General features: G+C 46.7%; 1 protein-coding gene across 3 annotated transcripts in view; it reads right to left on the bottom strand.

Annotated features, from left to right (window-relative positions):
* NUDT13 (nudix hydrolase 13) overlaps positions 1 to 12,592 on the bottom strand; it is a 756,871-nt gene that overhangs the window by 111,199 nt on the left and 633,080 nt on the right. For all 3 annotated transcript variants that reach the window (XM_086922288.1, XM_086922286.1, XM_086922287.1), the window contains one exon: positions 9,834 to 9,945. In XM_086922288.1, coding sequence (XP_086778414.1) covers positions 9,834 to 9,945 — 112 coding nt within the window. The remainder of the gene's footprint in view (positions 1 to 9,833; positions 9,946 to 12,592) is intronic.

Here is a 12,592-nt window from a genome sequence, read left to right as displayed (position 1 = left end):
AACCAATTCCTCTGCCGGTTTCTTTTGTTGTTTATTGTCATTGACCGAGTCTTACTAAGATACATTTTTAAGTTGTTATCTGTGGCATAGTTCTGCATTTCCGTTAGTAGATGTTGAAGACCCACGTAAGTGTGACTAAGCAGAACTACGTCATCTGCGTACATAAGATTGGTCAATGTTTTGCCTCCTAGCTTGGGTGAGTGTGAATTGCAGGCGTCAAGTGCCTTTGGGAGGTCAGCCATGAATAGGTTGAACAGAGTGGGTGCAAGCACACAACTCTGTTTCAAGCCTTTGGTTGAGGGGACTTTTGAGGAGAGGTGAGTGCCGCCGCCTAGTTTCACCTGCACCCAGGTGTCTTTGTGGTGAAGTGACAGGATGTTTAAGATGGGCTGTGGGATTCCCCTGCGTGCCAGCTTCCCCCACAGTCTGCTCCTCTCCACGTTGTCGCATGCAGCACTGAAATCGATAATGCATTGGTGTAAAGGAAGGATGGATGTTTTTGCTGCGTCAATCAATAAAGAGATTGCGAGCATGTTTATTGATGTACCAGCCTGTCTGATTTAGCTATATTATCTTGTTTGCCTCTACCCAGGTTGTGTGCTCCTCTAGAACGGTGCCCGCAAAATATTTTGCTTCATTATCTATCAGGGCTACTATCCGATAGTTGCTTGGCTCTGCCTTATCTCCGTTTTTGTGGATTGGCACAATATTCGAGCCCTTCCATGATTTTGGTAGTCTGTTTAAATGCCGGACTTCCAGGAAACAAAGGTTGCAGGATGTCAGCCCAGTCTTCTGACTTGGCTTTGAACAGTGTGGGCGGGATACCGTTCAGTCCCGGTACCCCTTCTCTCCTTCCTTTTGCGATATGCTTTTTTATTAGAATTGCCAGTGGGCTGCTAGCTTCGCAAGGTGGTATAACTTCTGTGACTAGCGTGTTCAGCTCTATTATTATTATTATTATAATATTTATTTTTATAGAGCGCGCAGCTACCCGGAGGTTTCCCGGCGCTAAAGACATTTTGAGCGAAAACACAGTAGGGGGACAGAAGGGCTTATAGGAGGATTATTGGTTGAACAACCATGTTTTTAGGTTCCTACGGAATTGGAGGCAGCATTTGTCCGTGCGGAGCTGGATGGGGAGAGAATTCCAAAGAGAAGGGGCAAGGTATGAGAAGGAACGTCCACCCATTCTTGCTCGGTTAATCCTGGGTACCTGAAACTTATGTTGGCTTGAAGAGCGGAGGGTTCTTGGGGGGCAATATTGGTGAACAAGGGTGCTCAGGTAGGATGGTGCTTTACCTGCCTTAATTCTGTGCATGAAACACAAGGCTTTAAATTTTGTGCGGCTTTCGATTCGAAGCCAGTGAAGATTATGTAGAACAGAGGAGGTGGAAGATTTTTTGGGCAGTTTGCAGAGCAGCCTAACCGCTTTGTTTTGTACTGTTTGAAGTTTCCTCGTGACTTCTTTACAGGCTCCCAGGTACAAGATGTTGCCGTAGTCCAGTCTAGATGTGATTAGAGCCTGGACTACGTACGGTTTTTTGTGTGTCCTGGGGGAGCATCCACATGATTTTCCTGAGCCACTTGAGGATGGTAAAACAGGTGGCTGCAACTCTGACCGCTTGTTGTTTCATAGAAATTTGGTCATCAAAAATGATGCCAAGATTGCGAGCGGTTTTGGAGGGAGAGGGTGTGGGTCCCATCTGAGGTGGCCAATGTTGGGGGCCCCACATGGCAGTGTGTTTACCAAACAGAAGCAGTTCGGTCTTTCCTCCAATGAGTTTCAGTTTGTTATCATGCATCCATTTGGCAATGTTGTTAAGGCCGGAGCAGAGGGAAGACAGGTTAGAGTGTGCATTAGCGGAGAGTGAATAAATGAGCTGGGTGTCGTCAGCATATGAGTAGATCGTCAACCCAGATTGTTCCGCTAAAGTAGCAAGAGGACTGATGTACAAATTAAATAAAATGGGGCTGAGAATCGAGCCTTGGAGAACCCCAAATTGAGAGTCATGTGGTTTTGAGGAGGATGTGGAAGAGAAGACTTGGAAGGTTCTGTCAGTAAGGAAGCTTTTGACCCATGCAAGGGCTAACCCAGATATGCCACAAGTTTGCAAGGTGTTAAGGAGGATGGTGTGGGAAACCGTGTCAAACGTGGCACTGAGGTCGAGTAAGATGAGTGCCACGGTTTCCCCATTGTCAACTTACCGGCGTATGGTCTCGGAGACCCCTAGAAGGGTCGATTTGGTTGAGAAACCTGCCCTAAATCCCGACTGGGATGTGTGAAGAAGGTTATTTGTTTCTGTAAAGTAAGTGGGTAACAATATGTTTTTCCAAGATTTTAGAAAATAGGGGTAGGAGCGAGATTGGGTGGAAATTAGAAGGGTCATCTGGATCCGCAGTAGCTTTCTTCAATAAGGTACTGATAAAGAGCTCTAGCGTCTCTTTGTAGCTGACTCCAAATTGTTCTTCTGTTGGCCAGCTGTTAGGATCTTGTGTTTCGGCGCATCCGTTTGGTTGTTATCTTGGTCTTTATGGATGTCCCATTTCAGTTTTTTGAGTGATGACCTTTGGTCCCTCCAGAGTAAGCTTGTACTAGCGTCACCCTAAAGTCTTCTCCACTTGCCCATTGTGATGTTTAGTGATTTTTTGAGCAGCTTAAGGCAATCTCTTTGACATTTTGGTATTCTGTTTCCCAGGCGCTTGGCCTGGGAGTGGTGTTTTTTTGTTGAAGTGGCGGCATGACGTTCTAAAAGAGTAACTGTGAACTGTCCCCATTAGGCAATTTGGTCTTTTGAGCTTGTCGCTTGAGATTTAAAAAGTTTGATTGCAGCTTCTGCCTGAGGATCTGTGTTAGTTACTAAGCATTTGATCCTTCTTAAATTGGAGGTGTAGATGGGCCCCAGGGTTAGATCTTGCTTAATAGAGCTAGGTGTGGTGGCTGTTAACTGCATTTCTTGTGGACAGTGGTCGCTCTCCCCCTTGTCTTTCAATCTGAACCCTAGGATATGTGTGAACAGTGAGAGACTTGCAAACTTATAGTCCAGTATGGAGCTTTTTGTTGCGGAGTAGTATGATTCAACAGGAGGTGAGTCGTCGGGGAATCTGTCATTAAGCGCTCGGAGGTTTAGATGTTCTAAATCTGCTAGGAGGCGGCTTTTCTTGCGGTTCTTCCTTCCATATGTTGGTGCACATTGGGTGGGGATGTTATAGATTTCAGTTTGTATGCAAGCCTCCTCTCCCTCTGATGTGCCAAAAAGGTATTGGTTTAGGTCACCTGACAAGACAAACGTTGAAGTTTTCATCTCTGATGCGTACTTTGTTACTTAGTTCCTTGTGTGCTGATTGGCTCCGAGATGCTGGTGCTGTCCGGAACTTTCTGGCGACCCACTGGCCCTCTGTTGTGGAGATCTTCCCAGAGCCCCTCTGAGCACGGAGTTTGTGTATGCATGATGTGTTGTTGGTGCAGGACTTGAGTTGCATGGTAATAAGGGAGATGGATACCCTAGTTTTTGGAAGGGGAAGATGTCAATTCCCCAGTGTTGAAAAGTGCCTTGTTCTGCTAGGATTTTCTCTGCAATTTTACTCGATTTCCACGTTGCCTTTGTGGTCTCTGCCCTTAGAGGGTTTGCAGTGCGGAGGAACTCTATGGAGAGTAGATCAGTTGAGCTCAGACCAGCAAGATTTGGAATTGCCATTGTTAGTCTTATGATGTTACCTCTATTGACAGTGTTCTGATGGCCTTTGGAAACGTACAGGGGGTGGGAGAATATAGCCTGTGTTTCGTACTGCATGGTTCTTAGTTGTTGTAAAACCGGCGGATGAACAGTGGCTGTGGCCCTCAGTACAGATTGGTGTGTGAGGCTAGTTGCTTCTTTTGGCTGGGTTTCAGCTCGTTTGCTTGATGCTCTTAGCATTGAATTCGATGGGTTTGTTTTGGCTGTTGTTAGCTCAGAGGATGTCTGTTTTCTGGCATGAGTGTGTCACCCTAGGCACCAGTAATCTTGTGCTGGAATCACCAGCGTATAGCTTCAGTTTAAAGTTCAACAATACTTCTCAATAATGTTTACTCCATTCGATGTTTTTTTGTTCAAAACCAAAGGTGTTTTATTCACTTTTCATTTCATTCGAAATTCAAAACAATCCATTGTTCCAATGCATTTCGGTGCATTACTACACCTTCGTCAGGGAACGTCGTTGGTGCCCGGGCTGCGACTCCGCCGGGCTCTACTCCTCCTCCACCCGCCGCCTCTCCCTACCCTGGGTGGAGGAGGAGTAGAGCCCGGCGGAGTCGCAGCCCGGGCACCAACGACGTTCCCTGACGAAGGTGTAGTAATGCACCGAAATGCATTGGAACAATAGATTGTTTTGAATTTCGAATGAAATGAAAAGTGAATAAAGCACATTTGGTTTTGAACAAAAAAACATCGAATGGAGTAAACATTATTGAGAAGTATTGTTGAACTTTAAACTGAAGCTATACGCTGGTGATTCCAGCACAAGATTACTGGTGCCTAGGGTGACACACTTATGAGTTAATAAGTGTGCAACTTGAAGTTGTTTTACATACACTCCAGGAGGGGACTGATACCCAAGAGCACAGTCGAAATTTAATGAACACTTTGGTGGTGCACAACCCGATATCCAGAAGCTGTTTTCTGGCATGCACACAGTTCTGGTCCTCCTTGTCTGGGTTCCTCCTACTGGAGCGGTCGTTGGTCGATGGCGAGGCAGGTTTATTCTCTGCAAGCCGTGAATCACAATTTGGCCTAGTTTTGTTTCTTGTGCGTACCCCTATCTGCCCGTTGCTTAGATTCCTGTTGGTTGATTTGCTCGATATTTCTGCCAACCTTTGAACACCTGAGCAATCCGCAGATGCATTTAGCTGTTGGGCATCTTCAGGGGTTTTGGATGTTGTGAAAGGCTCTCCTGTAAGAGCTTGGCAGTGCGCAGCTGTTGGCAATAGCCTATGCAGGGCTTTTTAGTTAGAGGGTTAGCTCTGGTTCCTTGTCCTTTTTCTTCCCTGTTTTTGGCATGTGCTCTAGCTATGTTTAGCAAGGATGAGATTCCTCCTTGTTCCGGAGATTTGTTCTGGCTGTTAGGCAACCGTGGGGCTTGATTTTGTGGGCTTTATCTGCCTGCGTTAATGTCCCATTTGTTGTGATGACCTGAGAAAATTGAAAAATAGGCCGGCGCATTTGTGGGGGTCTTCTGATGGCACCCCCCTTCTAGTTGGTCTTTCATCAATTCGCGGTGAGCACCTTCGTTGCCAAGTCCACGTGTCTTCTTAATGTTCTCTTGTGAATTGCCTTGGAGCAACTTACTTTTTAAGGGATTTGTTGATTGACCGTTGACCATGGCCCACGTGGTGTTAAGATTGTCCTGGCAATTGCTTGTGGTTCCAGTGGTTGAGCATTTAATGCCCTTTATTATGCTGTTTAGCATTGAGGGCAGGGTGGAAAGCTTATCAACAATCTGGCAACAGCTGCAGCTAAGGTGGGTGTCAGATTGAGCTCTCTTTATCAGGCCTTTCAGGTCTCCTAATTTCTCATCGATACCTGCTGTGAAGTGTGCCAAGGTGTTCAATAATGAAAGCTGGATCTCCGTCTTTTCAAACTGGTATTAAAGTGCTTCAACGGCAGTTGTATTGTGTTTAATAGAGAAGCCCAACTACTGATGGATTGTTCATTCGCGGACGCACCCGCCTTTGACTCGTTTTTGATTCAGTACGTGGGTGGTGGGTCCCGTTGGGGCTCTTGCGTGACGTACTCCCTTTGTGATTGGTCTGGTGAGTAAGTGGCAAGCATGTCTTCCTGTTCTTGTGCATTCAGGTAGGAGATGATCGCCTTCCCCTCCTCTTGCTGAGTTAGGTCCAAGGTCCCTGCACATGGTCCTCCTTGGTGAGCCGCGTACAGCCTAGCCAGGCCACTTCCGTGAAAATCCCCGGCTCGCTCTTCACCAGGCCCGGTTCTAGAGGGTGGGCCGGGTGGGCCGGGCCCACCCAAACTTTGGCCTGGCCCACCCAAACATAACCTTTGGCCCTGGCAGTGACGTCAGCAAGGCCAGCAGAATATGGCCACTGCAAGTTAAAACGTTCTTCGAACGTTATCTTTCTTTAGGAGTTGCGTGATTGGGCCTGGGCTCGCACCCCCAATCACGCATCTCCTATTAGGCAGGTGGGCTGTGTCCCCGCCGACTCGTGCAGGTACATTAGGGGCACTACGAAGGGGACAAATCATTTCTTTGGAACTGGATTTGTGGATAATTAATTCTTTTCTGCTGGTAAAGAGGAGTTTGTTTTGCCGTTTTCCTGACCTTCCTGACCCCTCGAGCTGTTTGTTTAACCGATCCGGCTGTGACAGAGTTCGTAAGGAGCAAGTAAGAGAATGTGTGGCTATTGTGTTTTTTAAATCTGTGAGAAAGACATACTTAGAACGCCGTGTTTATTTCATTTTCATTTATATCGTGGGTTTAAATCGTTGGTATCATTCATGAGTGGTTCTGCAAGGATGCACGACAACTAAATGTCCAAATAACCTTGGGGATTGTTGATCTTGCTGGAGAGCGTTCTTTTTTTGGTTTGTAGTATTTAAATGCAATAGAACTGTAGTTAACGTGGATAGCTCAGTAGGTTACTGCCTTTGTCACAGAGATCCTTTGATACATAGGACAGTGTGATCAAAGACGTGTATACAAACCAGAATGGTATAATTAGATTTTTTTTTGTATTGCTAGTTAGTTCGAATTTTCCCAGTATTTCATTATTCTAATGTTGCAATACAGAGTTTGGGCAGATATAATTTCTAATCAGTACAGCCAACCACTGGGGTATGCTTTAAATCCCGTGTTTGTGGTTCTCCAGACCCAACCCTCTTAATACATATTGCCCAGCAGCATGGATGAGATGTGATTCCTACACCTGGTAATCTTCATTAGCTTATGTGACATTCCCTATAGGCTGATTTGGATACTTTTATGAATCATTGTCTGCATAATGTGTGTGTGATGTACAGTACTGTGATACCCTACACTACGAGTAGCGCTATACAAGAAATAAAATGCATATGAGAGAGGGGCTATGGAGTGATGATGGGCTCTGTTGGAGGGTGGCAATGAGGGAATCCGAGGGGGCATCATGAGGGGTAGAGATACGGAGAGATGGAAGGCACTGGTGGAGGTTGTTTGTGAGGGAGTCTGAAGAGGAGGTCATGGGGGAGGGGCTTTGGAGTGATGAGAGGCACTGGCGGAGGGTGGTAGGAAGGGATTCTGAGGAGGAGGTCATAAGGGGGAGTTGCTTTGGAGTGATGAGGGGCACTGGTGGAGGGGTAGGAAGGGAGTCTGAGGAGGAGATCATGAGGGGGTGTTGCTTGGAGTGATGATGGGCACTGGTGGAGGGTGGTAGGGAGGGAGTCTGAGGAGGAGGGCATGAGGGGCACTGGTGGAGAGTGGTAGGGAGGGACTCTGAGGAAGCGGTCATGAGGGGATTGCTTTGGAGTGATGGGCACTGGTGGAGGGTGGTAGGTAGGTAGGGAGTCTGAGGAGGAGGTCATGAGGGGATTGCTTTGGAGTGATGAGGGGCACTGGTGGAGGGTAGTAGGGAGGGAGTCTGAGGAGGAGGTCATGAGGGGAAGAGGCTACGGAGAGATGAAGGCCAGTGTTGGAGGATGGCAATGAGGGAATCCGAGGAGGGGGAGGTCATGGGGAGGAGCTACGGAGAGATGAGGGGCACTGGTGGAGGGTGGTAGTGGGGGAGTCTGGGAGGAGGTCATGAGGGGCACTGGTGGAGGGTGGTAGGGAGGGAGTCTGAGGAGGCGGTCATGAGGGGGGTTGCTTTTGAGGGATGGGCACTGGTGGAGGGTGGTAGGGAGGGAGTCTGAGGAGGGGGTCATGAGGGGAAGAGGCTACGGAGAGATGAAGGCCAGTGTTGGAGGATGGCAATGAGGGAATCCGAGGAGGGGGAGGTCATGGGGAGGAGCTACGGAGAGATGAGGGGCACTGGTGGAGGGTGGTAGTGGGGGAGTCTGGGAGGAGGGTGGCAATGAGGGAATCCGATGAGGTCATGGGGGAGGTGCTTTGGAGCGATGAGGGACACTGGTGGAGGGTGGCAGTGAGGGACTCAGGAGGAGGTCAATGGGGGAGGGGTTATAGAGCGATGAGGGTCACTGGTGAAGGGTATTTGTGTGGGAGTCTGAGGAAGTGGTCATGGGGAGGGGTTTTGGAGAGATGAGGGACACTGGTGGGGGCAGGTAGGGAGGGAGTCTGATGAGGAGGTCATGACTGAAAGGGGCTAAGGAGAGATTAAGTACACTGTTGGAGGGTGGTAGTAAAGTTGTCTATCGAGTAAGAGGTCAGTGGTGGGACACCAATAAATACTTTCACACTGGCGCTATAATAGACCCTGTAATGTTTTTGCTTATTTAATTAGTAGTCGGGTCATTAGGGCCACTGTGTAACATATTTTAAAGTGTGTGCTAATTATATTTACTCTTATATTCAGGGTTTTCAGTTTGAAGGTGATTTTACAAATATTTTTAGTGGGATTATGGAGAATGAAACCAGGTGGTGCCTGATATGGGGCTGGGGACCAAGGTTAGCTGTGAGTTAAGGTGCACGGTAGAGAGATTGTAGAAAATTGATGATCAGGCCTGGAAGGGAGTGTACTGCAGAGTCTGGGGTCAGATGGAGGTAATAATGAAGAGAGATTCTCTCTGAAGGCTGGCAACGAGGCAGGCTGAGTAGTGTTACTTGCCTGATACTCCCACCTCAGAAACCTCCTCTGCCCATCAAAAGGACCTTACATGGGGATCAAAACACTTTTTGAGAGTGTTAACGATTAGAAAGAGATTTGGAAAATAATGGAGGGTCCTGAATCTCCTGTTATCCCCTTCTATCACACGCAGGAGTACAGTTTTTTCTATTTGTAGGCTACCTCCAGAAGCGACACATTGAGCCCGCAGTGGCCCACCCAAATGTGCCCTTGGCCCACCCAAACAAAAGTTCCTGGAGCCGGGCCTGCTCTTCACAGAGGGGGAAAGCCCCCCCCCCCCCCCGAGCTCAGACCCCTTGCCACGTGCCAAGGGCCTGTGCCTGCGCCAGGTCGCCTGTGGCAAGTCATTGTCCACTGTCGCCGCTTCTCACTATGCCGCTCTGGGATTTTTGCTCCTTTACCACCGTTGTAGCGGCAGCATGACAGCGGGCTTCACGCACCCTCTCCCACTCTCACCACGCGGCTCACTGGCTCTCTGGCGCACCGTCTCGCCCTCAAGGTGGAGGGGCCTGCACCAAGTATGCGGACCGAGGATAGGTGCGGGGCCTCGGCACCGCTGCGGACCACTGCCTCGCCTCGCTGCGGGCTCCGTATGGCAGTGGATGCGTCTGCTGCCCAGTAGACTCTGAGCTGAGCTGGAGCCGGAGGTCACAGAGGTCTCCCCGGTCACGTCAGCCTCCAATCAGCTGCAGAGCCGGCTGAGCGAAAGCTTCGCCTTCGCCTCAGGAGCGCGATGTTTGGCGTCTGACGTCACTCAGAGTGCGGATTCAGCATCAAACAGTGAAAGGACTCTAGGACAAAACGTCCAGGTGGTCTATAAGCATTAAGTCTTTGGTCTTGTCGCTCAAATCTTCCCGTAGGTGAGTGTGAAAGTTGTTAAAATGGATGGACAGTACCAAATACAAAAAGAGTGCGAAAAGAAGAAACATTTTATAGCATATTTAACTATCTTTGTCAGTAGTTGCAATAATCTTATTAGTTATCAAGTAAATAAAATAAACATGCTTTTCAATACAGATCAGATTGATTCATGTGTTTATGTGGCTTGTCAGCTCACTCACTGTCTTACCAATGTCACAGAAGCCTGCTATCGCTGTGTACAACCCCTTGGGAAAGGAATCCTGGCGGGCGAGAAGGCAGTGCTCTTCATTTGAGACAAGAGTGATGACCACGGGAGACATCTGAAAAAATCACAGAGAACTTCCTCAAAGAGAATTTGTTTCTAAGGGACATCACACTGATACAAAGTATATTGTAATCAAAAAACTATTAAATAAGCTATTCCATGCATGATGTCACAAGATCTCAAAACCAGAGTTGACATCATACAAACATACATTCTAGTGTGCCTAATGTTGGTAATTGTTAGAGGTGCAGGACTGAGCAAAGGGACACATTTTTTCTCTACCCTTTACAGCTCTATTTAAAGGTGAACTCCCCTAATACAAAATATAGAAGCCATTCCCCTAATGCTTCCACCTTCCCGGATTTTACATTTTCACCTCCTGGAGAAAATATTTACATCTGAATTTAGCGCTGATCACCTGCTTCTTGACACCATGTCAATCACCCAAGATGTACTACTCCGACCTGAATGGCACAGGCCTCCAAAAGATGGGCCACTGAATTAATATTGGGTATTTGGATGGACAGGGGAGAGCTATCCTCTGGAAAGTGCATTTTCTTCAGATGTCAATGGGCACTATTTTTGATGCAGGGCCCCCCTGGGTTTCTTTAGGAAACTGTGTGCCAGATTCCAATGCCCACAATAAGAATTAATCAAAGCAAAAATTGGAACCAAATATGAGCTTATTGTAACCAACTTTATCCTCCTCTATCATGAATAACATACCACTAGATGGCAGAACTTTTCTAATTATGTAGCTTTCATGGAAAACCTTGATCTACATGTGAATAAAGCAAAGTATTTTATCATGTGCATTGGAAAAAGTAAAAAGAAAGGAAATTATGCTATTGCAGAGAGAAAAGTTGATATAGTAGCTAATTTCTCATATTAAGGCATCATGATTGATGATAGTTTAGACTGGAAAATGATGGTGTCTTCAAGGGCTACACGGATGAATAAAGCAAAGGTTTGCATCGAATTTGGGTAACAAACCAATACCAGAGATGGTCAAAATGTATCAGGCAAAAACTATCTGTGGCTACATATGGGGCAGTAATCTAGGGTATAACCAATGTGGACACCCTTCAAGAAATAGAGGATGGGTTAACTAAAAGGTCCCCAAGGCGTGTACCAATGTAATTTCACACAAATCCCTAGGCTTATCCTATATTTCCAATACAATCAAACTGGCCCCTCTGTTACTTTGGTTGTCAATTTTGAAACGGGAGGCAGTACAGATAACAGACTGGCCATGTGGCAACCCAATGGGAAGTTACAACATGAAGGGAAAAATAGAAGCAATTGGGGCAGAGCCACTGAGAGAAAGTAACAGGCTCTGGGAGTGAGGGAGGGGGCAGAGGGAAAGGTGAGCGTATGTGGGAAAGAATCAGCAAGAAAAAGTAATGGGCGGCGAGGAAGGAAAGACATATAGAAGATTGGCAGAATGAGCGATATAAGGTAAGAGGCTGGGCAGAGCTGACAATTGAAGATTAGGGCATGGAAGCACTGGGAGGTTCTGCAACTGCTGACACTGCTGACATTAAACCTATATTGCTCACTAAACTGGGTACTCATGCAGCACTGGCAGCAAAGACTAACACTCTAGTGCTTGATGTAAGGTTAACTTGGATCAGAAGAAACTGGCAGTTTTAGTATCAGAAGCCGAAGCAAAATTGACAACAAGATTTGAGTCCTTAGGAAGCACTTTGAGAACATGCAAGACAGAATCTCAATCCTTGAATAGTGAGCAGAAGATACAGGAGAAAAACCTATGAGAACCAACATTCAGATTGGAGACCCTCACTGAACGAACTAAGGGCTTTAGCACGGCATGTTTTTTAGAAGGGCTACTGTTAGACCGGTCATCCTTGCTGCGATTTCCCTGACTTTTGCCTTCTGACCTCCTGTTTTTGACTGTTGCTGCTAACTTCGTATTTGCTGGCTTTAGGAATCTGGGCACTTTACCACTGCAAAGTACATGTGCTCTTTACTTAAAACATGGCAACATTGGTTCATTCAAAATTGGCATATCTAATGTACTTCTATGTCCCTAGTAAAGTGCACTGTGTGTGCCCAGGGCATGTAAATTAAATGCTTCCAGTGGGACGGCACCATTGATTGTGGCACCCACTTAAGTAGCCCTTTAAACATGCCTCATGCCTGCCATTGCAGAGCCTGTGTGTGCAATTTTAAACTGCCATGTTGACCTGGCAAGTTAACCTGCTTGCCACGCCCAAACCTTCCTTTTTTAATACATGTAGGTCACCCATCAGGTAGGCCCGGGACAGCCCATGGGCAGGGTGCTGTGTATTTAAAAAGTAGGACAAGCACTTTTAACTTTCCCATGTCCTAGTAGTGAAATACACTTAAATTCATTTTTCACTACTGCAAGGCCTATTTCTCCCATAGAATAACATTGGGATAACCTTATCATATTAGACAAGTATAATTTCCAATTGGGAAGACATGGGACCCCCCTTAAAATTGGAATTTTTGGAATCACAATTTAAAAACACAACTTATGGTGAAGTTGGTTTTTAAATTGCAATTCTGAAAATGCCACTTTTAGGAAGTTGGCCTTTTCATACTATAACCATTTCCGGTCTTCTGCTTGTCTCTGGAATACATGTCGGGGTGAGTGACAGCTAGCTTCTTTCATTCCCTCTAGACAGCAACAAACAGAGGAAGGATGAGAGATGAGC

This window comes from Lissotriton vulgaris, chromosome 5 (genome assembly GCF_964263255.1).
Source record: "Lissotriton vulgaris chromosome 5, aLisVul1.2, whole genome shotgun sequence".
Classification (NCBI taxonomy): domain Eukaryota; kingdom Metazoa; phylum Chordata; class Amphibia; order Caudata; family Salamandridae; genus Lissotriton; species Lissotriton vulgaris.
Note: the sequence above shows the minus strand (reverse complement) of the source record. Positions and strands in the feature narration are given on the sequence as shown.